Source organism: Culex pipiens, chromosome 3 (genome assembly GCF_016801865.2).
Source record: "Culex pipiens pallens isolate TS chromosome 3, TS_CPP_V2, whole genome shotgun sequence".
Taxonomy (NCBI): Eukaryota; Metazoa; Arthropoda; class Insecta; order Diptera; family Culicidae; genus Culex; species Culex pipiens.
The window spans coordinates 163,771,422-163,786,756 of NC_068939.1; the positions used below are offsets into that span (position 1 = coordinate 163,771,422).

At 35.0% G+C, this 15,335-nt stretch overlaps 2 protein-coding genes across 2 annotated transcripts; one reads left to right on the plus strand and one right to left on the minus strand.

Moving 5' to 3' along the window:
• Positions 1 to 35: 35 nt before the first annotated feature.
• Positions 36 to 8,762, minus strand: LOC120420479 (nuclear pore complex protein Nup58-like). Its single transcript, XM_039583519.1, has 2 exons — positions 7,678 to 8,762; positions 36 to 641 (listed from the first exon to the last, which is right to left on the minus strand). The coding sequence occupies exons 1-2, from the start codon at positions 8,650 to 8,652 to the stop codon at positions 87 to 89; spliced, it is 1,530 nt and encodes a 509-aa protein (XP_039439453.1). The 5' UTR covers positions 8,653 to 8,762; the 3' UTR covers positions 36 to 86.
• Positions 8,763 to 8,919: 157 nt separating this feature from the next.
• LOC120420478 (vacuolar protein sorting-associated protein 45) lies at positions 8,920 to 14,271 on the plus strand. The gene is made up of 3 exons (XM_039583518.2): positions 8,920 to 9,098; positions 12,358 to 12,556; positions 12,615 to 14,271. Exons 1-3 carry the CDS (start codon positions 9,006 to 9,008, stop codon positions 14,045 to 14,047), a joined length of 1,725 nt encoding a protein of 574 aa, XP_039439452.1. The 5' UTR covers positions 8,920 to 9,005; the 3' UTR covers positions 14,048 to 14,271.
• The last annotated feature ends 1,064 nt before the right edge of the window (positions 14,272 to 15,335 follow it).

Below are 15,335 nucleotides of genomic sequence, written 5' to 3' on the forward strand. Positions count from 1 at the left end.
CAAAGAAATGTTCCGTCCGGGGCCCCGGGCTAGTCTTGAATGTGTTGAAACGGGGTATATTCTCGGTTGAAAAACTGTCCTCTCTTCTAGTGCTTGTTCCGCTTAATCCCCAGCGGCGGCGTCTGCAGGTTGAACGCTCCCCCCGTTCCAAACGACATCGTCGTCCCACTTGCGCCACTCTCGCCGCCCATCAGCGTCGATCCAAAGGCGGACATTCCGGTGCTCGGGCCAGCCACCCCCAGTCCCGTACCCGACTGACCAGCTCGCGGCCACATTGTCGTGTCCTGGGTTTGCTTGGACGCCGCAGCCGCCACCGCACTCAAACTCATGCCGGCGCCCATCAGCGTCGAGAACGGAGTCGGTCCGGTCGAGATGGCACTGGAGAAGCGCGCGGACGACTGGTCCGCAGATCCGGTGCCGCCCTCCTTGACGTCAAACACGTCCGTGTTGTCGCGCAGCAGATAGCGGCGCAGGTTCATGTACTGGTCCTTTTGGGCTTCGACCTTCTGGTGCGTTTCGTGTAACCGGCCGGCGAGCGCGACGAAGCTCTCGTGGATCTGCTGCAGGCCGCGCTTCAGGTCCATGGCGGTAAAGTGCTGCGGCACGGAGAGGGAGTGCATGTGCTTCTCGGTTAGTTCGACCTGGAATGGGAGGGGAGAGAAGCGTGGAAGCGTTGTAATGATGCCTTTTTTAAGGGGATAAGGGAAATTTTCCGCGGGATCTTGATTTTAAAATTTTGAATCAGAAAATTTTGCCAAAAGTTCAAATTTTTAACATTGTAAATCGAACCAATAGTTTTCGAGATATCTTCAAAACTCTCAAAAAAGAAACTTTTTTTCAGCTGGAGAAAAAAATTGAGAATTCGCAGAAAACTGCCTACTAATTTAAGATTATTTTTTTGAATTTATATTTTTAATAATGAGCAGTTCTCTCAGATTTCGGTCATTCGATTTTTTTTTGTATTTTTTAATCCGACTGAAACTTTTTTGGTTCCTTCGGTATGCCCAAAGAAGCCATTTTGCATCATTAGTTTTTCCATATAATTTTCCATACAAATTTGACAGCTGGCCATACAAAAATGATGTATGAAAATTCAAAAATCTGTATCTTTTGAAGGAATTTTTTGATCGATTTGGTGTCTTCGGCAAAGTTGTAGGTTTGGATATGAACTACACTGAAAAAAAAAATGATACACGGTAAATTTTTTTTTCGTGATTTTTAATTTAATTTTTTTTTTGTCAATAAAACTTAAGGCCGATGCAAATATTTAAAAAAGTTTTTGTCCCTCGGCCCTGGCCGAGGTCAAGGGGGGGGGGGGGGGGGGGCAAAAAAAAATTAAATAACAAGCCATAGTCTTCACATTTAAATGAAAAAAGTGTTTTAAAATGCATTTTACGCTAGTTCAGTTGTTTAGCAATCATTAGTTTTCAAAAAATCTAAGATCTGTCAAAAACAAAAATTGTATCGAAAAAAAGATTTTGCATCGAAAATTTTCAAAAAATCTTAAGATTTTTTAATAAACCCAAACACGTAAAAATGATTTTAAACGCAGGAGAATGTATTTTAATTTGATTTCAGCGGGTTGCACTTGAATTTTCATTGAAATTTTGAAGTTTATTGTAAAAATATTTTTTTTTGCCCCCTGATTTTTCGGGCCAATTTTGAAGGAGGGGGGGGGGGGGGGGGGTGACAAAAACTTTTAAAAATATTTGTACCAGCCTAATCTGCAAAAAAAATATTTTTTTTTTATTTTTTGATATGTTTTAGAGGACATAAAATGCCAACTTTTCAGAAATTTCCAGGTTGTGCAAAAAATTTTTGAGCAAGTTATGAATTTTTGAATCAATACTGATTTTTTTTTAAAATCGAAAAATTGGTCGCAAAAATTTTTTAACTTCATTTTTCGATGTAAAATCAAATTTGCAATCAAAAAGTATTTTAGTGAATTTTGATAAAGTGCACCGTTTTCAAGTTCAATCCATTTTTAGGAGACTTTTTTTAAAATAGCCGAAGTTTTTAATTTTTTTAAATTAGTGCACATGTTTGCCCACTTTTGAAAAAAATATTTTCGAAAAGCTGAGAAAATTCTCTATATTTTGCTTTTTTGAACTTTGTTGATACGACCCTTAGTTGCTGAGATATTTCCATGCAAAGGTTTAAAAACAGGAAAATTTATGTTTTCTAAGTCTTCATACCGTCCAGCGTGTACAAATAGGGGAGTCTTTCTGTGTATTTTTGGATGCGTTGTATGGGAAGTCGTGCATGGAAAAATACGAACAGGTTGGCGGCTGCTTGGGAGAATTTTCAGTGCGCGTTAGATTTTCGTTGAGAGCTCTATGATACGAATGCGCTTGGCTGTTCCATGATTCTAAGACGATTTGACGTGTTCGCTCAAATATTTTTGTAAAACTTTTTTTTATTGTTATAAATAGGAGAACGGCATGTTGCTTCCAAAAAGCGTTTTTAACTGAAATAAAGTAATAAATAGCTCAGTTAAAAGTGAGCAAGCACGTTCATCGACAGATTTGCAAAAAAATTTGGAAGAAAATAGAACAAAATCTTTAACCTACCAAGCATACAATAATTTCCTTTACATGTTGTTTGTCCAAAAACAAAAATCAAAATAAAACTGTCGTAATAATGTGTAGGGGAAATATGCCCATTTTAATCACTCTAAGCCGTTCGACCAATTCTCATCACTTTTGCCGTTTTCCGCTATTAAATCAACATTTTAAGATGTATCAACAATAGAAAGTTGCTTGCTCACTTTTATTTGAGCTATTTATTACTTTGGAACAGTCAAAAACATTTTATGACAGCTGTAATTCATGATCAAAGTGCTGATAGGCCAATAATAGAAATAGGCTGAGAAAGGGTATAGTTCCCCTACTTGGTTTGAATTCTTGAGTTTTGATCGTTTAAATTTTTTTGGGAAAATTTTATAAAGTGATGTTTTTTATTTTATTTTTTGTAGATTTTCATAATCTTCATCGATATTAATTTTTTCCCTCTAGTTTTTTAGGAAAATTTTGAAGAGAAACGTAAAATACAATCTTTATGGCCTAATTGTTTTGGAATGGTCAACATCCGGAATGTTTGCTTAGTGAGAATTGAGAATAATGATTTTTTTTTTTGCTCTAATCTAATCCAATGGAACATAAAAGAAGTCATTCTGAAGAAAACTCCAGGGAAAAACTTGTGGTTGGATTACGCCTCAAGTTTTGATTTAGTTTTTTTATTTACAAAACAAGCTAATTATAGAAAACTACAATGTAAAAAGCATTTCAATTTTACACTTCTTGAACAATAATAATTGCTGTAATTGAAAATTACTAAAAAGATTATTTGAACAGGTAAACATTTCGAGCCAAACATTTCATTAGGGCACAAAACCAAAAAGTAAACATTCGGGATTATTCCACTATTCCACTCCATAGTACACTCCCTACATGCCCTCCAAGAATCAGATTGATAGCAAACAATTTCCTATTGAAAAAATCAAAAAAACAAAAGGGCACATAACAATGTTCACTCCAAACCAGAAAAAAAGTTCAATTGTGCCCTTTTCTTTTTCGTTAGTTTTTCGTGGTTAAGGAACTTTCTATGTTATAAAGTGCACTTTTCATACATTCTTAACACTAATTCACTTCAAAACAAAGTTTGGTTAACGTTTCACCAAGGGTTTCTGCAGAAAAAAAACTTCGTCGAAATACAATATTGAATACGGCCCGCGGCTGCTGTTCAGTACACTTTTGAAGAATTTTAATGTTTCACATACCTTATCTGCTCCATTCGATCATAAAACTTCACCAATTATCAAAATTTCCACTGAATTCCTCATTATTTCTAACTAAACAAAAGGGCCCATAAACATCATTCAAAACAACAATCCGGTGACAGCGCTTTAGTGCCCTTTTAGTTCTCTTCGAAATTGCATTTAGAAAGGGCCCATTATGAACAGCAGTTGGAAAGCTAAAAGGGCCTAATAACGAGATTTTTTAAAATTATGAGTTTTATTGCGAAAATCAACATAAATTAAGAAGCAGTAAAGCAGAGTTGAGGATAATGGTGTGTTTTATCGAATCATCAGTAAAAATACCATCAGTCATGCTTATTTTTTAAATAGGAATTGAAACAAGTTGTCCATTTTTTGCAAGCGATTTTCTCGAATCGCGGTTTTTGCTTTTATGCCCTAATGAAATGTTTGGCTCGATTTTGGCTACGCGTCGCCTCTGCTTATAGCATTCTCAATCCTTCTAGTCAACTAAGCCTCGATGGTCTGGTGGTTAATATTGTTGTATGCTGATCCAAAGGACGGGGGATCGAACCCCGCCGCCGCGAGCTAATGAATTGTTCGTTCATATTAAAATGTTCAGAATTCCTTCCTTCCATAATTTCTCGATAGTAGCAGATGGGAATCGAACCCAGAACCTTCCGCTCACAAAGCGAACAGCGTAACCATTCAGCCACACCTACCTCCTCCTGAAATTCAAAAATAATCAAAAAGTACCAAAACTTTAAAATTCTAAAATCTAAAATTATGTTTATCAAATTGATAGATTTTCTATCTGTTTTAATTTGTTGAAAATTTAGAAGACTCGTTTTAAAATTGTTTTTTTTTTCGTTCTAATTTTAAAAAATCCTTCTTTTAATTTATTGCCTTCTTTCGATTAGGCCCAGTAAACAAATGCAAACATTGAGTATGTCCCTCTCACACCTCCATCGGAATAAGCGGGATACACCAAATGTTTACATTTGATTATAGGACGTTTTCAAAAAAAGCCTGATTTTAATTTTAAAATTTACAGGGTGGCCACTCAAATTCCATTTTCAAATTCCCGACTTTTTTCAGACTTTTCCAGAATTAAAGATAATCGCTGTTATTATTCATTTAAAGGATTTGGAAAAATGTCAAGGTATTCATAACAAAATGTGTTTGCCAAGTTCCCTTTTTAATTTTGTAATTTTTGATATTGAATTTTTTAATCAATGCTAATTTATCTAGTGGTCAGTATTTAACTGTTTGTTTTTTTTTTTTCAATTAAAATTCAGTTTGATATGATTGTATGTTTTCCCACTTTTTTAAGCAAAATGTTTGATGAGACTATTTTTTTTTAAATTTTATTGCAAAAAACTCAAAATTTACTTGATTTTTTTTGCATTTTCAAAATTTTCTTTATGTTTTAAAAACGTATTTTTTTTTTCAATTTTGGATTTTATGCGATAATTAAGTTTTCTGAAAACTGAAAATAAAGCTTTATTTATGGTAGGTAATTTACACATACTCACAAAAAAAAGTTCAAGGGTAACATTTGGAAAAAAAAACATATTTTAAATTACTTAATGAATTTAGTTAAACAATTAATAATATTTACAAAAAAAACATTGCCACATTCAATTTGTAATCTGTTTTCAAATATTCAATTTATGTGACAAAATTAAATAGAATCTATTAGGATTTATTTTTATATTAGTTCTTCATTGACTTTACCTCTTGTTTAATGAACAAAAAATAATAGCGATCATTTGATTCATAGAAAAATATTATGAAAATCTGTATCAAAGACCCCAATATTCATTACGATTTTGAATGTCTTAAACAGCTTTTCAATACTCAAATATATTGAAATAGTCAAAAGAACTTTAAATTTAAAAAAAGTTACTAAAGCAGAAATGAGTGACTTCAATTTTAAAATTGTTCAAAAGTTAAAAAAAAAATTCAAACAAGTATGCTCAGAATTCCCGACTTTTCCCGACTTTTTGACAAAAAATCACAAATTCCCGACTTTTTCCCGATTTTTTGCGGATTTTGGCGAATTTCCGACTTTTTCCCGACTTTCCCGATTTCCCGACTTGAGTGGCCACCCTGAATTTATATTTTCATCAATTTCATAAATTATTTCAAGCTGAGTTTTTTATGATTTTTTTTGTTTTATAAAAATATTTTTTATTTTTTCTAGATTTGATTTTTTTAATTCTTGAAATTTTTAAAATTTTGAATTTTATTATTTTTTAATAAATTTTTAGATTTTTTTTTTCAATTTTGTATGTTTTTTTTAATTTTCAATCTTTTTAATTTTTTTAATTTTAGATTTTTTTTTTGTTTTTTTTTTCAATTTTTTTTTGAATTTTAATTTTTTTGAATTTTTATTTTTTTCAAATTTATTTGATTATTAAGTTTTTTAATTTTTTTTAATATTTTTTATAAACCTTTAAAATTTTTAAATTCTAAAATTAAGTTTTAGAATTTTTTAATTTTTGAATATTGAAAATTTTGAATAATTAAATTTTTGAATTTTTTATACTTGATTCGATTTTTCCCTGTATAATTCCATTTGATGCGGTAGCAAACTGGCTGAATATTGTGAATGCAGACTAAAATCAAATTACGAGCGCATCTCCGAAGGCCACCACTCAACACTCGCGAAAGAATTTAATGGGATCCCGTTTAGAGTGTAGTATTTTTATGTTGTCATCTGTCACAAAAAAAAACAACCGCATCAAAACAAATGTGATTCTTGAAACATTTGAAACCGTTTTTCTCAGAAAGAGTACGTTTTTCAGCGTTTTTGATAAATCGAGCATAAATTTTATAAATACCGAGTAGCAAAGTGAAATCCCGAAGAACTGAGAACAAAATTTGCTACCGCGACAGGTACCACGGTGGGGTTGACGCCAGCGCTGGAGATGCACTAAGTGGTTTTATTTTGAACACAGCATATCCAAAAGTACTTTTCGATAGCCAATTGAATTTAACAAAAAATAACCGGAACAAAATAGTTGTGAGTAAATTTCAGATTTTTTTATTTTTAAAGGAAATATATTTGATAATTGACAATTTAAAACAAACTTCTGATCTCAGGGAGTAATGGCATTGGAGATTGTTGCAAAAAGATATTGGGGTTTTAGACAAATAAATTTGAAGTAGTTATTTGCAAAAGCTATGAGAAAAGGTCAAACCAATCTTAGATGTTTATCATTTGACTCTAACCAATATCAACGGCCGGTCGCATCGAAATGACAATTTTGACATTCGACGATCGGGTCAATGATGGATAGCTGACTCTTAATTACCTTTTAAATTACAAAAAAAAAAGAAAACCTGAAATTTTTTTATTCGTAAAATATTGAATTTTGTCAATTCTAAAATCAGTTTTTTTTATTTACTTTTCAAGCTTCTAATTTGTTTAATTTTCAAATTTGTATAATTTTAGGTTCTCAATTTTTGATTTTTTTAAATTCTCGAATTGTTATATGTTTAAAAAGTTTTGAATTATAAATATTTTTTTTTTCATTACTCAAATTTACATTTTGGTTTTTATTTTAGCCATTTTTATCAAAAAAATTTCCCGGAATTTGGCATTTGCATGTTTGGTTCGGCCATAACAAGTCTTCATACAATTTTGGCAGCTGTCCACACAAAAATGGTATGAATATTTTCCTAAAATCTGTATCCTGAGCATGAATTTTCGGATCGATATTGTAACCAAAAAAATCATATTATGAGCTAACAAATATGAGAAGTTTTTTTTACAAATACACGAAGTTAAGAAAAAAAAAATCATGATTTTTTTTTCTAAATATTGACTTGAGATAAAGGACTAATTTAAAGAGATTTTCGTGGGTCCCCAGAAATAAAAAAAAAACATATTAAAGAACCAAAGTTCAAGCCCTCACCTGCTGCTTCAAGTTCAGCAAATCCTGCTCGTACTTCTGGATCAGCTCGATAAAGTACTGCAGCGGCATCGTGTTCTCGAACTGCAGCCCCGCCGGCGTGTCGTGCGTCCGCTGGGCCATATCCGCCTGCTGGATGATCCCGCCCGTTTCCGCCCTCAACAGCTTAATCGCCGACTGGTTCGTCGTGACGCTGTTCGAAATGTCGATCAGATTCCAGTTCAGGCGGCTGATTTCGTTCGTCACGTTGTACACCTTCCGCGAGGACGTCCGCGCAATGTCCGAGCTGAACGTTTTCTGCCGCTTGATGTGCTCCTTGAGCTGCTCGACGGTGGCCACCAGCTCCTGCGGAACCTGGAACTCTTTCGCTTTGGTGCTGTCCGGTTTTCCCTCGACGGACTTTGGCGCGGCCGCGTTGATGTCCACACCGCCGAGGCCGATTGGTTTGGGGGTGGCTTGCGTTGCGGCCGGGGCCGCCGTGAGCGTTGTGGACAGTTGGGTCGTGTTCTGGGCGGTTCCCGTGGCCAATTTCGCACCGAACAGACCACCTCCGGCTGCTGCCGTCCCGGCACCGAAAGCCGCTCCCAACGAAAGAGTTGGCAGCGCGGTGGAAGTGGTCGGAGCGGCTGAAGTCGCCGCTGCGCCAAAAGTCAACGTTGGGACGGCGGCCGGAGTGGCCGTTGCTGCCGTCGGAAGCCCAAATCCGGTTGAGGCCGTAGTCGTGGTCGCGGCCGTTGTCGACGTGCCGAAGTTAAACGAAGGGGCAGCTGCCGCCACCGGCTTGGCGGTCAACGATCCGAAGGCGGGAGCCGGGGCAGCAGCTGCCGGCGCAGCCGGAGTCGCTCCAAATCCGCCAAAAGCTGGCGCAGGAGTCGAACCGAGAGCGGGAGCGGCGCCTCCGGCCGTTGTTGCTGTTGACGTTCCGAACGAGAACGCTGGCGCGCTCGTCGTTGGCGTTCCGAACCCGAAACTGGACATTTTGACACACTCACGTCACTGTTCCGGAATCTACGGTGAATTTAGGCGCGCGCGAGAAGAAACCGAAAATCAACGCGTTCTCTGTGCGAACCGATTTTATACGTTTGACGTTTCTCGCGAGCTTTTTTTCTGTTGCGGAATGCGCAACCCTTCAGAATCGCGTCATGTTGTGTGGAGACTTTTTGACAGTTTCCCGATTTTCACAAAAGTCATCAGCAAACGAATCAAAACAGATTGGAACGCAAGTTTTTTCAAAGTGCAGTGAAAAAAGTGAAAACAGCCGGAGTTTACGCGTGTTTGTGGACCGTTTTGTGATCTGGGGGAACCGGTGCCGACGACGGGACGTGGCCACGATGAATGTGATTCGGGCGGTTCAGCTGTACCTGGAGAAGATGATCTCCGAGGCAGGCCCCGGGATGAAAATGTTGATGATGGATCGGGAAACCGTAAGTACGATGATGATGATGTTGCCGAAGGGAAGGCACGGTGGGATTTCTGAAGAATTGCGGTAAAAATTATTGGTTAAAAAAAAAAAAATTAATTCATGCAATAAAAATTATTGCATAAAAATTTAGCATATAAGGAATGTGTAGAAAAAAAACGAATTAGCCCAGTTATTTTGCAATTATTTGTTTTTAAATTGTGTTCGCGAAGAAAAATCTTTTTGCAGTAGGGGAAATCTACCCATTTTAATCCTAATAAGCGGTCGTGTTTGAATGATGCTGGATAATCTAGAGTCTCCCTTGAATTTTACTAAAACCAAGTACACCAACGAGTAGAGCAAGTTTTTGTGAACATTTCTGTTTATTTTCACTTTCACTAAAAGTTATTCTACTTCTTTACCAAGCATTTAACAAAAAAAAATCCCAAGGGTATTCTAATCGAGGCGAATGCATTGGGCCACGCCCATTTTTCTAATATCGGCTTAGTTCTTTTTTCTTCCAACACTCTGTCGAGTGTTGCTATTTGCGCTGACAGTTCAAACGAACACTCACGAAAAGTGGCATTTATAGGGAAAGTTTCCTGGCATCGCTGGCTGTGCTGCTGGTGGTGTTGACGGCCAGCCTTTGTTCTTTTTTGCCTTCGTCTCTCGCTCGGTTTTCTTCAGCCTTCGATTGGAATGCAAAGTTAAAATTGAAACGTCAAACGACTTGGCGCGTTTGTTTTTTTGATGGCGCTTGCTAATTTATTACATTTTTCGGGATTATTCTTCAAGTGAGTGCCTTACTAATGATCAAAAGAACATGTTGCCGGTAGTTGGAAGCAATTTCATATCTTAAGCGCCGTGAAAAAGTAAGCAAAAGTGAAAAGTTAATTTTGGCGATATTCATTAAGCGTTTGAGGGATTCTCGTTTGTGTCACTGTGTGTGCCAACAAAATGATGAGAAGTGGTCTCGCAAAATACATATTATGATCAAAAGTGCATTAAATGTGATCTTTTTGGCCAGTAAGTGGCATACATTTGAGTGCTTACTCGAGGCGGTGCTGTTGCTGGTAAATTTATAGCCCAAATAGTATTTTTGGAGCTTTAATCGAGCATCAAACTTTCCATATGACGAAGATAGGTGTTTGATTGGAAAGGGTAGATTTCCCCTACTGTAAATCGAAATTTCACAAATATTTAAAAAATAATTTAAAAAGCCTAATCATTCTGAATATAATATTCAACACAGGAAATGCATTTCTAACTGTTTTCAGTTGTTTAGGCTTCTATTTTCATTAAAAAAATAGTTTTGAAGAAAAAAAAATAGTTCCTTATTTTACCTTTCTTTATTTTTTTTAAGGGAATGGGACATAATCTTTGAATAATATTTGCAACAGCCTTAATTTTCCTGCGAAAAAATCAAAAAATTTAATTTGAGAAATTCATAAAAACAAATAAGATTCAAAAATTGATAATTCTTAGATTTTAAATTTGGAAGTTCAAAAATTCAAGAATTTAAACATTAAAATATTAGAATATCAAAATTACAAACTTAGAATGTCAAATGTTTAAATACATTTTCATAAATTTCAAAAAAAAAACAAATTTATGAGCACAAAAAAAATAAATATCCTGAAATTTAAAAATTTCGAAATTGAAAAATATTTTCAACCTAAGAGTTTTTTCAACCAAATATCTGGAGTTTTTTTGAAAAGGTCCAATAAACCAAATTTCCAGTTTTTGCTTTTTGGGTGTTTTTGAAACCGCCTTGAGTCAGGGGTATTAAAAAACACCCAAAAAGCAAAAACTGAAAATTTGGTTTATTGGACCTTTTCAAAAAAACTCCAGATATATAATAATGAATCAAAGTCATTTGATTTACATATATGTATGATTTCGACATTTTTGACATCTAGAATTTAAATTTAAGAATTTAGGGAATTTGAGAAGAATTTAAAGATTTAAAAAATTTCAGAATTTCAGAATTAAAGAATTTAAGAATTTAGGATTTTAAGAATTTAGGAATTTAAGAATATAAGAATACAGTCGACTCTCGGGCTGTCGATCTTCTCGATATCAATATTGCTCCATGTACCGATGAATTCTTCAGTCCCTTCAAACTGCATACTTCGATTGTCTTTATTCCTCGATATTTTCTTTTGCTTGAAGGATCTCTTCCTCGACGGTCCGTTGGATTCTATTTGCTCTAAAAATCTATTCCGGTTGTCAATCATTTCATTTTCTCATGGCTTGCATAGACATTTTTCTTTGAGAAACGAAGCTTTGAAGGTTGTTTGACATTGCTTTGTTTTTGTTTGCTGGACGTTGCCATGATTCTCTCCCATAGCTGGTTAGCAAGAAAAAACTTATTTCAATCGAGTCATCATTTTGCCTCGTTCTGTAAACTGATGCTTCTCTTCCTCGACGGTCCCTTGGATATTGACAACCAGAGAGTCGACTGTATAAGAATTTAAGAATTTTAAGAATTTAAGAATTTAAGAATCTAAGAATCTAAAAATTTAAAAATTTAAGAATTTAAGAATTTAAGAATTTAAGAATTTAAGAATTTAAGAATTTAAGAATTTAAGAATTTAAGAATTGAAGAATTGAAGAATTTAAGAATTTAAGAATTTAAGAATTTAAGAATTTAAGAATTTAAGAATTTAAGAATTTAAGAATTTAAGAATTTAAGAATTTAAGAATTTAAGAATTTAAGAATTTAAGAATTTAAGAATTTAAGAATTTAAGAATTTAAGAATTTAAGAATTGAAGAATTTAAGAATTTAAGAATTTAAGAATTTAAGAATTTAAGAATTTAAAAATTTAAGAATTTAAGAATTTAAGAATTTAAGAATTTAAGAATTTAAGAATTTAATAATTTAAGAATTTAAGAATTTAAGAATTTACGAATTTAAGAATTTAAGCATTTAAGAATTGAAAAATTTCAGAATTTCAGGGTTTCAGAATTTTAGAATTAAAGAATTTAATTGAAACAAATTCAAGTTATAATTAGTTGAAAACAAGCTTTACGCTATTTTTTCATTTTCTTCAACTTGTTAAGAAATGTTTTATAACTGCAAAATTTTATTGAAAATTTGCTGTGTCAAATCAATAGAAAACATATGTCAATAATCCTAAAGCTGCTTATTCAAAATCAAAAAAGTTTAAATATAAAAAAAAACTCGTAAAAACATAAACGTTGCTAAATTTATACTTACTAGGTAGTTTACAATAAATTGCATAAGTTTAAAAAAATATTTGCCACATATTTTCCGTTACAGACCAGCATCGTCTCGATGGCGTTCGCCCAGTCCGAGATGCTGCAGAAGGAGGTCTATCTGTTCGAGCGCATCGACTCGGGCCGGTCCAACGAGCGGCTCAAGTACCTCAAGTGTATCGTGTTCATCCGGCCCACCCGGGACAACATCCTGCGGCTGCAGAGCGAACTCAAGAGCCCCAAGTACGGCTCGTACTATATTAGTAAGTGAAGAATGTTTTGGGAATTATTTTCGGTACGGTTGTTAAGGGTTTCGATTAGATTTCAGCAACATAATTCCCCGCACGGACATCAAATCGCTGGCCGAAAGCGACGAAAGTGAGTCCGTGCGCGAGGTTAAGGAAGTGTACGCCGACTATTTGCCGGTGAATCCGAACCTTTTCTCGTTGAACATTCCCATGTGTCTGCAGGCGCTCTCTTGGAACCCAGACGCGTTGGAGCGATCGGTCCAAGGGATCATTAGTATGTTGCTTTCGTTCAAGCTTCGTCCGGCTATCCGATACAAGGGTAGTTCTAGTGTGGCCCAAACGTTGGCAAAGAAGATCCACGAAACCATCAACAAGGAAACGGCGCTGTTTAGCTTTCGACCACCGGAGGACGGATCTCCGCCGCCGTTGTTGTTGATTCTGGACCGTCGGGATGACCCGATCACTCCACTGTTGAACCAGTGGACGTACCAAGCTATGGTACACGAACTGTTGACCATTAACAAGCAACGGGTTGATCTCTCCGGGGTGCAGGGCGTTCCCAAAGATCTGAAGGAGATTGTGCTCTCCTCAGAACAAGACGAGTTTTACGCTGGAAATCTTTACGCGAATTTCGGCGAGATCGCCACGACTATTAAGGTAATGATGGACGAATTTCAGAAGAAGACTCAAGATCAGAAGAAAATCGAGAGCATTAACGACATGAAGAACTTTGTCGAGACGTATCCGCAATTTAAGAAGATGTCCGGCACGGTCACCAAGCATTTGGTGCTGATCAGCGAGCTTTCGCTGCAGGTTGGCAAACAGCAGTTGTTTGAGATTTCAGAACTTGAGCAGGAAATAGCTTGCCGTGCGGACCACTCGACCCAGCTGCAGCGGGTCAAGAAGCTTGTTTCCGACGAGAAGATCAACCTTCACAACGCACTTCGTCTCATTCTGCTGTACTCTATGCGATACGAACGTCACGCCAACTGTGGCACATCCGGGCTGCTTAAGGCACTGCAAGATCGAGGAGGTCGAGCACACATCGTCCCAAAAATGCTGGAATACATCAGTACCAGCGCCCGCCAGGAACTCTTCAACACGGTCAAGATCACCGACGCCGTCAAGCTGACCCGCAACCTGATCAAAGGTCTAAAAGGGGTCGAAAATGTGTACACTCAGCACAACTGCGTGCTCAAAGAAGTCCTCGAGGAGGTCATCAAGGGTCGTCCACTAGACGCGGCCTATCCGATCATGGGCAACGAGCTACCATTTCGTCGACCTCCGCAAGAAGTGGTCGTGTTTGTAGTCGGAGGAACCACGTACGAGGAAGCGCTGGCCGTGCATCGGTACAACCAGGAAGGCTGCAAGGTGATCCTCGGCGGCACAACCATCCACAATTCGGACAGTTTCATCGAGGAGATCGTGGCGGCCACTGCCGGCATTCCGTTCAAGCATTCGCGATCGCTGCAGCAGTTTCACAGCGCTCCCCACGGGGAAGCTTAGAGCGGCGTAACGGCTGAGTATGTGTGCTTGTTTGAAATTGTATGTGGTGTGACTCTTTCAATGGATATATTCGTTTTTGCATTTTAGAAGAGTATGAAAACTAAACACAGCATTATGCAACTGTTATACTAAATTATTCTATTCAACTATCTATGTATGGTAACGTAATTAACCCTATTTTATAGATGTATGCAAATTAAAGTTCTTGACCGAGAATAATCATATTTTAGTTAGATTTTTATGATGACATATCATGAGTCCTAGGAATATCAGAATTTTTTCAAGAATATCAAAAATTCAAAAATTATAAAAGTAAAACTCCTAAATTAAAAAAATAATTGGGGATTCAATTCTGAAATTCTATGAATCCTCAATTCTTAAATTCTTAAATTTTTAAGTTCTTACACTCTTAAATTCTTAAATTCCTAAAATCTTAAATTCTTCAAATCTTAAATTCTTAAATTCCTAAATTCTTAAATTCTTAAATTCTTGAATTCATAAATTCTTAAATTCTTAAATTCTTAAATTCTTAAATTCTTAAATTCTTAAATTCTTAAATTCTTAAATTCTTAAATTCTTAAATTCTTAAATTCTTAAATTCTTAAATTCTTAAATTCTTAAATTCTTAAATTCTTAAATTCTTAAATTCTTAAATTCTTAAGTTCTTAAATTCTTAAATTCTTAAATTCTTAAATTCTTAAATTCTTAAATTCTTAAATTCTTAAATTCTTAAATTCTTAAATTCTTAAATTCTTAAATTCTTAAATTCTTAAATTCTTAAATTCTTAAATTCTTAAATTCTTAAATTCTTAAATTCTTAAATTCTTAAATTCTTAAATTCTTAAATTCTTAAATTCTTAAATTCTTAAATTCTTAAATTCTTAAATTCTTAAATTCTTAAATTCTTAAATTCGTGAATTCTTGAATTCTTAAATTCTTCAATTCTTAACTTCTTAAATTCTTAAATCCTTAAATTCTTAAATACTTAAATTCTTAAATTCTGGAATTCTTAAATCCTCAAATTTTAAAATTCTTAAATTCTGAAATTCTGAAATTCTTAAATTCTTAAATTCCTCAATTCTTAAATTCTTAAATTCTTAAATTCTTAAATTCTTAAATTCTTAAATTCTTAAATCCTTAAATTCTTAAATTCTTAAATTCTTAAATTCTTAAATTCTTAAATTCTTAAATTCTTAAATTCTTAAATTCCTCAATTCTTAAATTCTTAAATTCTTAAATTCTTAAATTCTTAAATTCTTAAATTCTTAAATTCTTAAATTCTTAAATT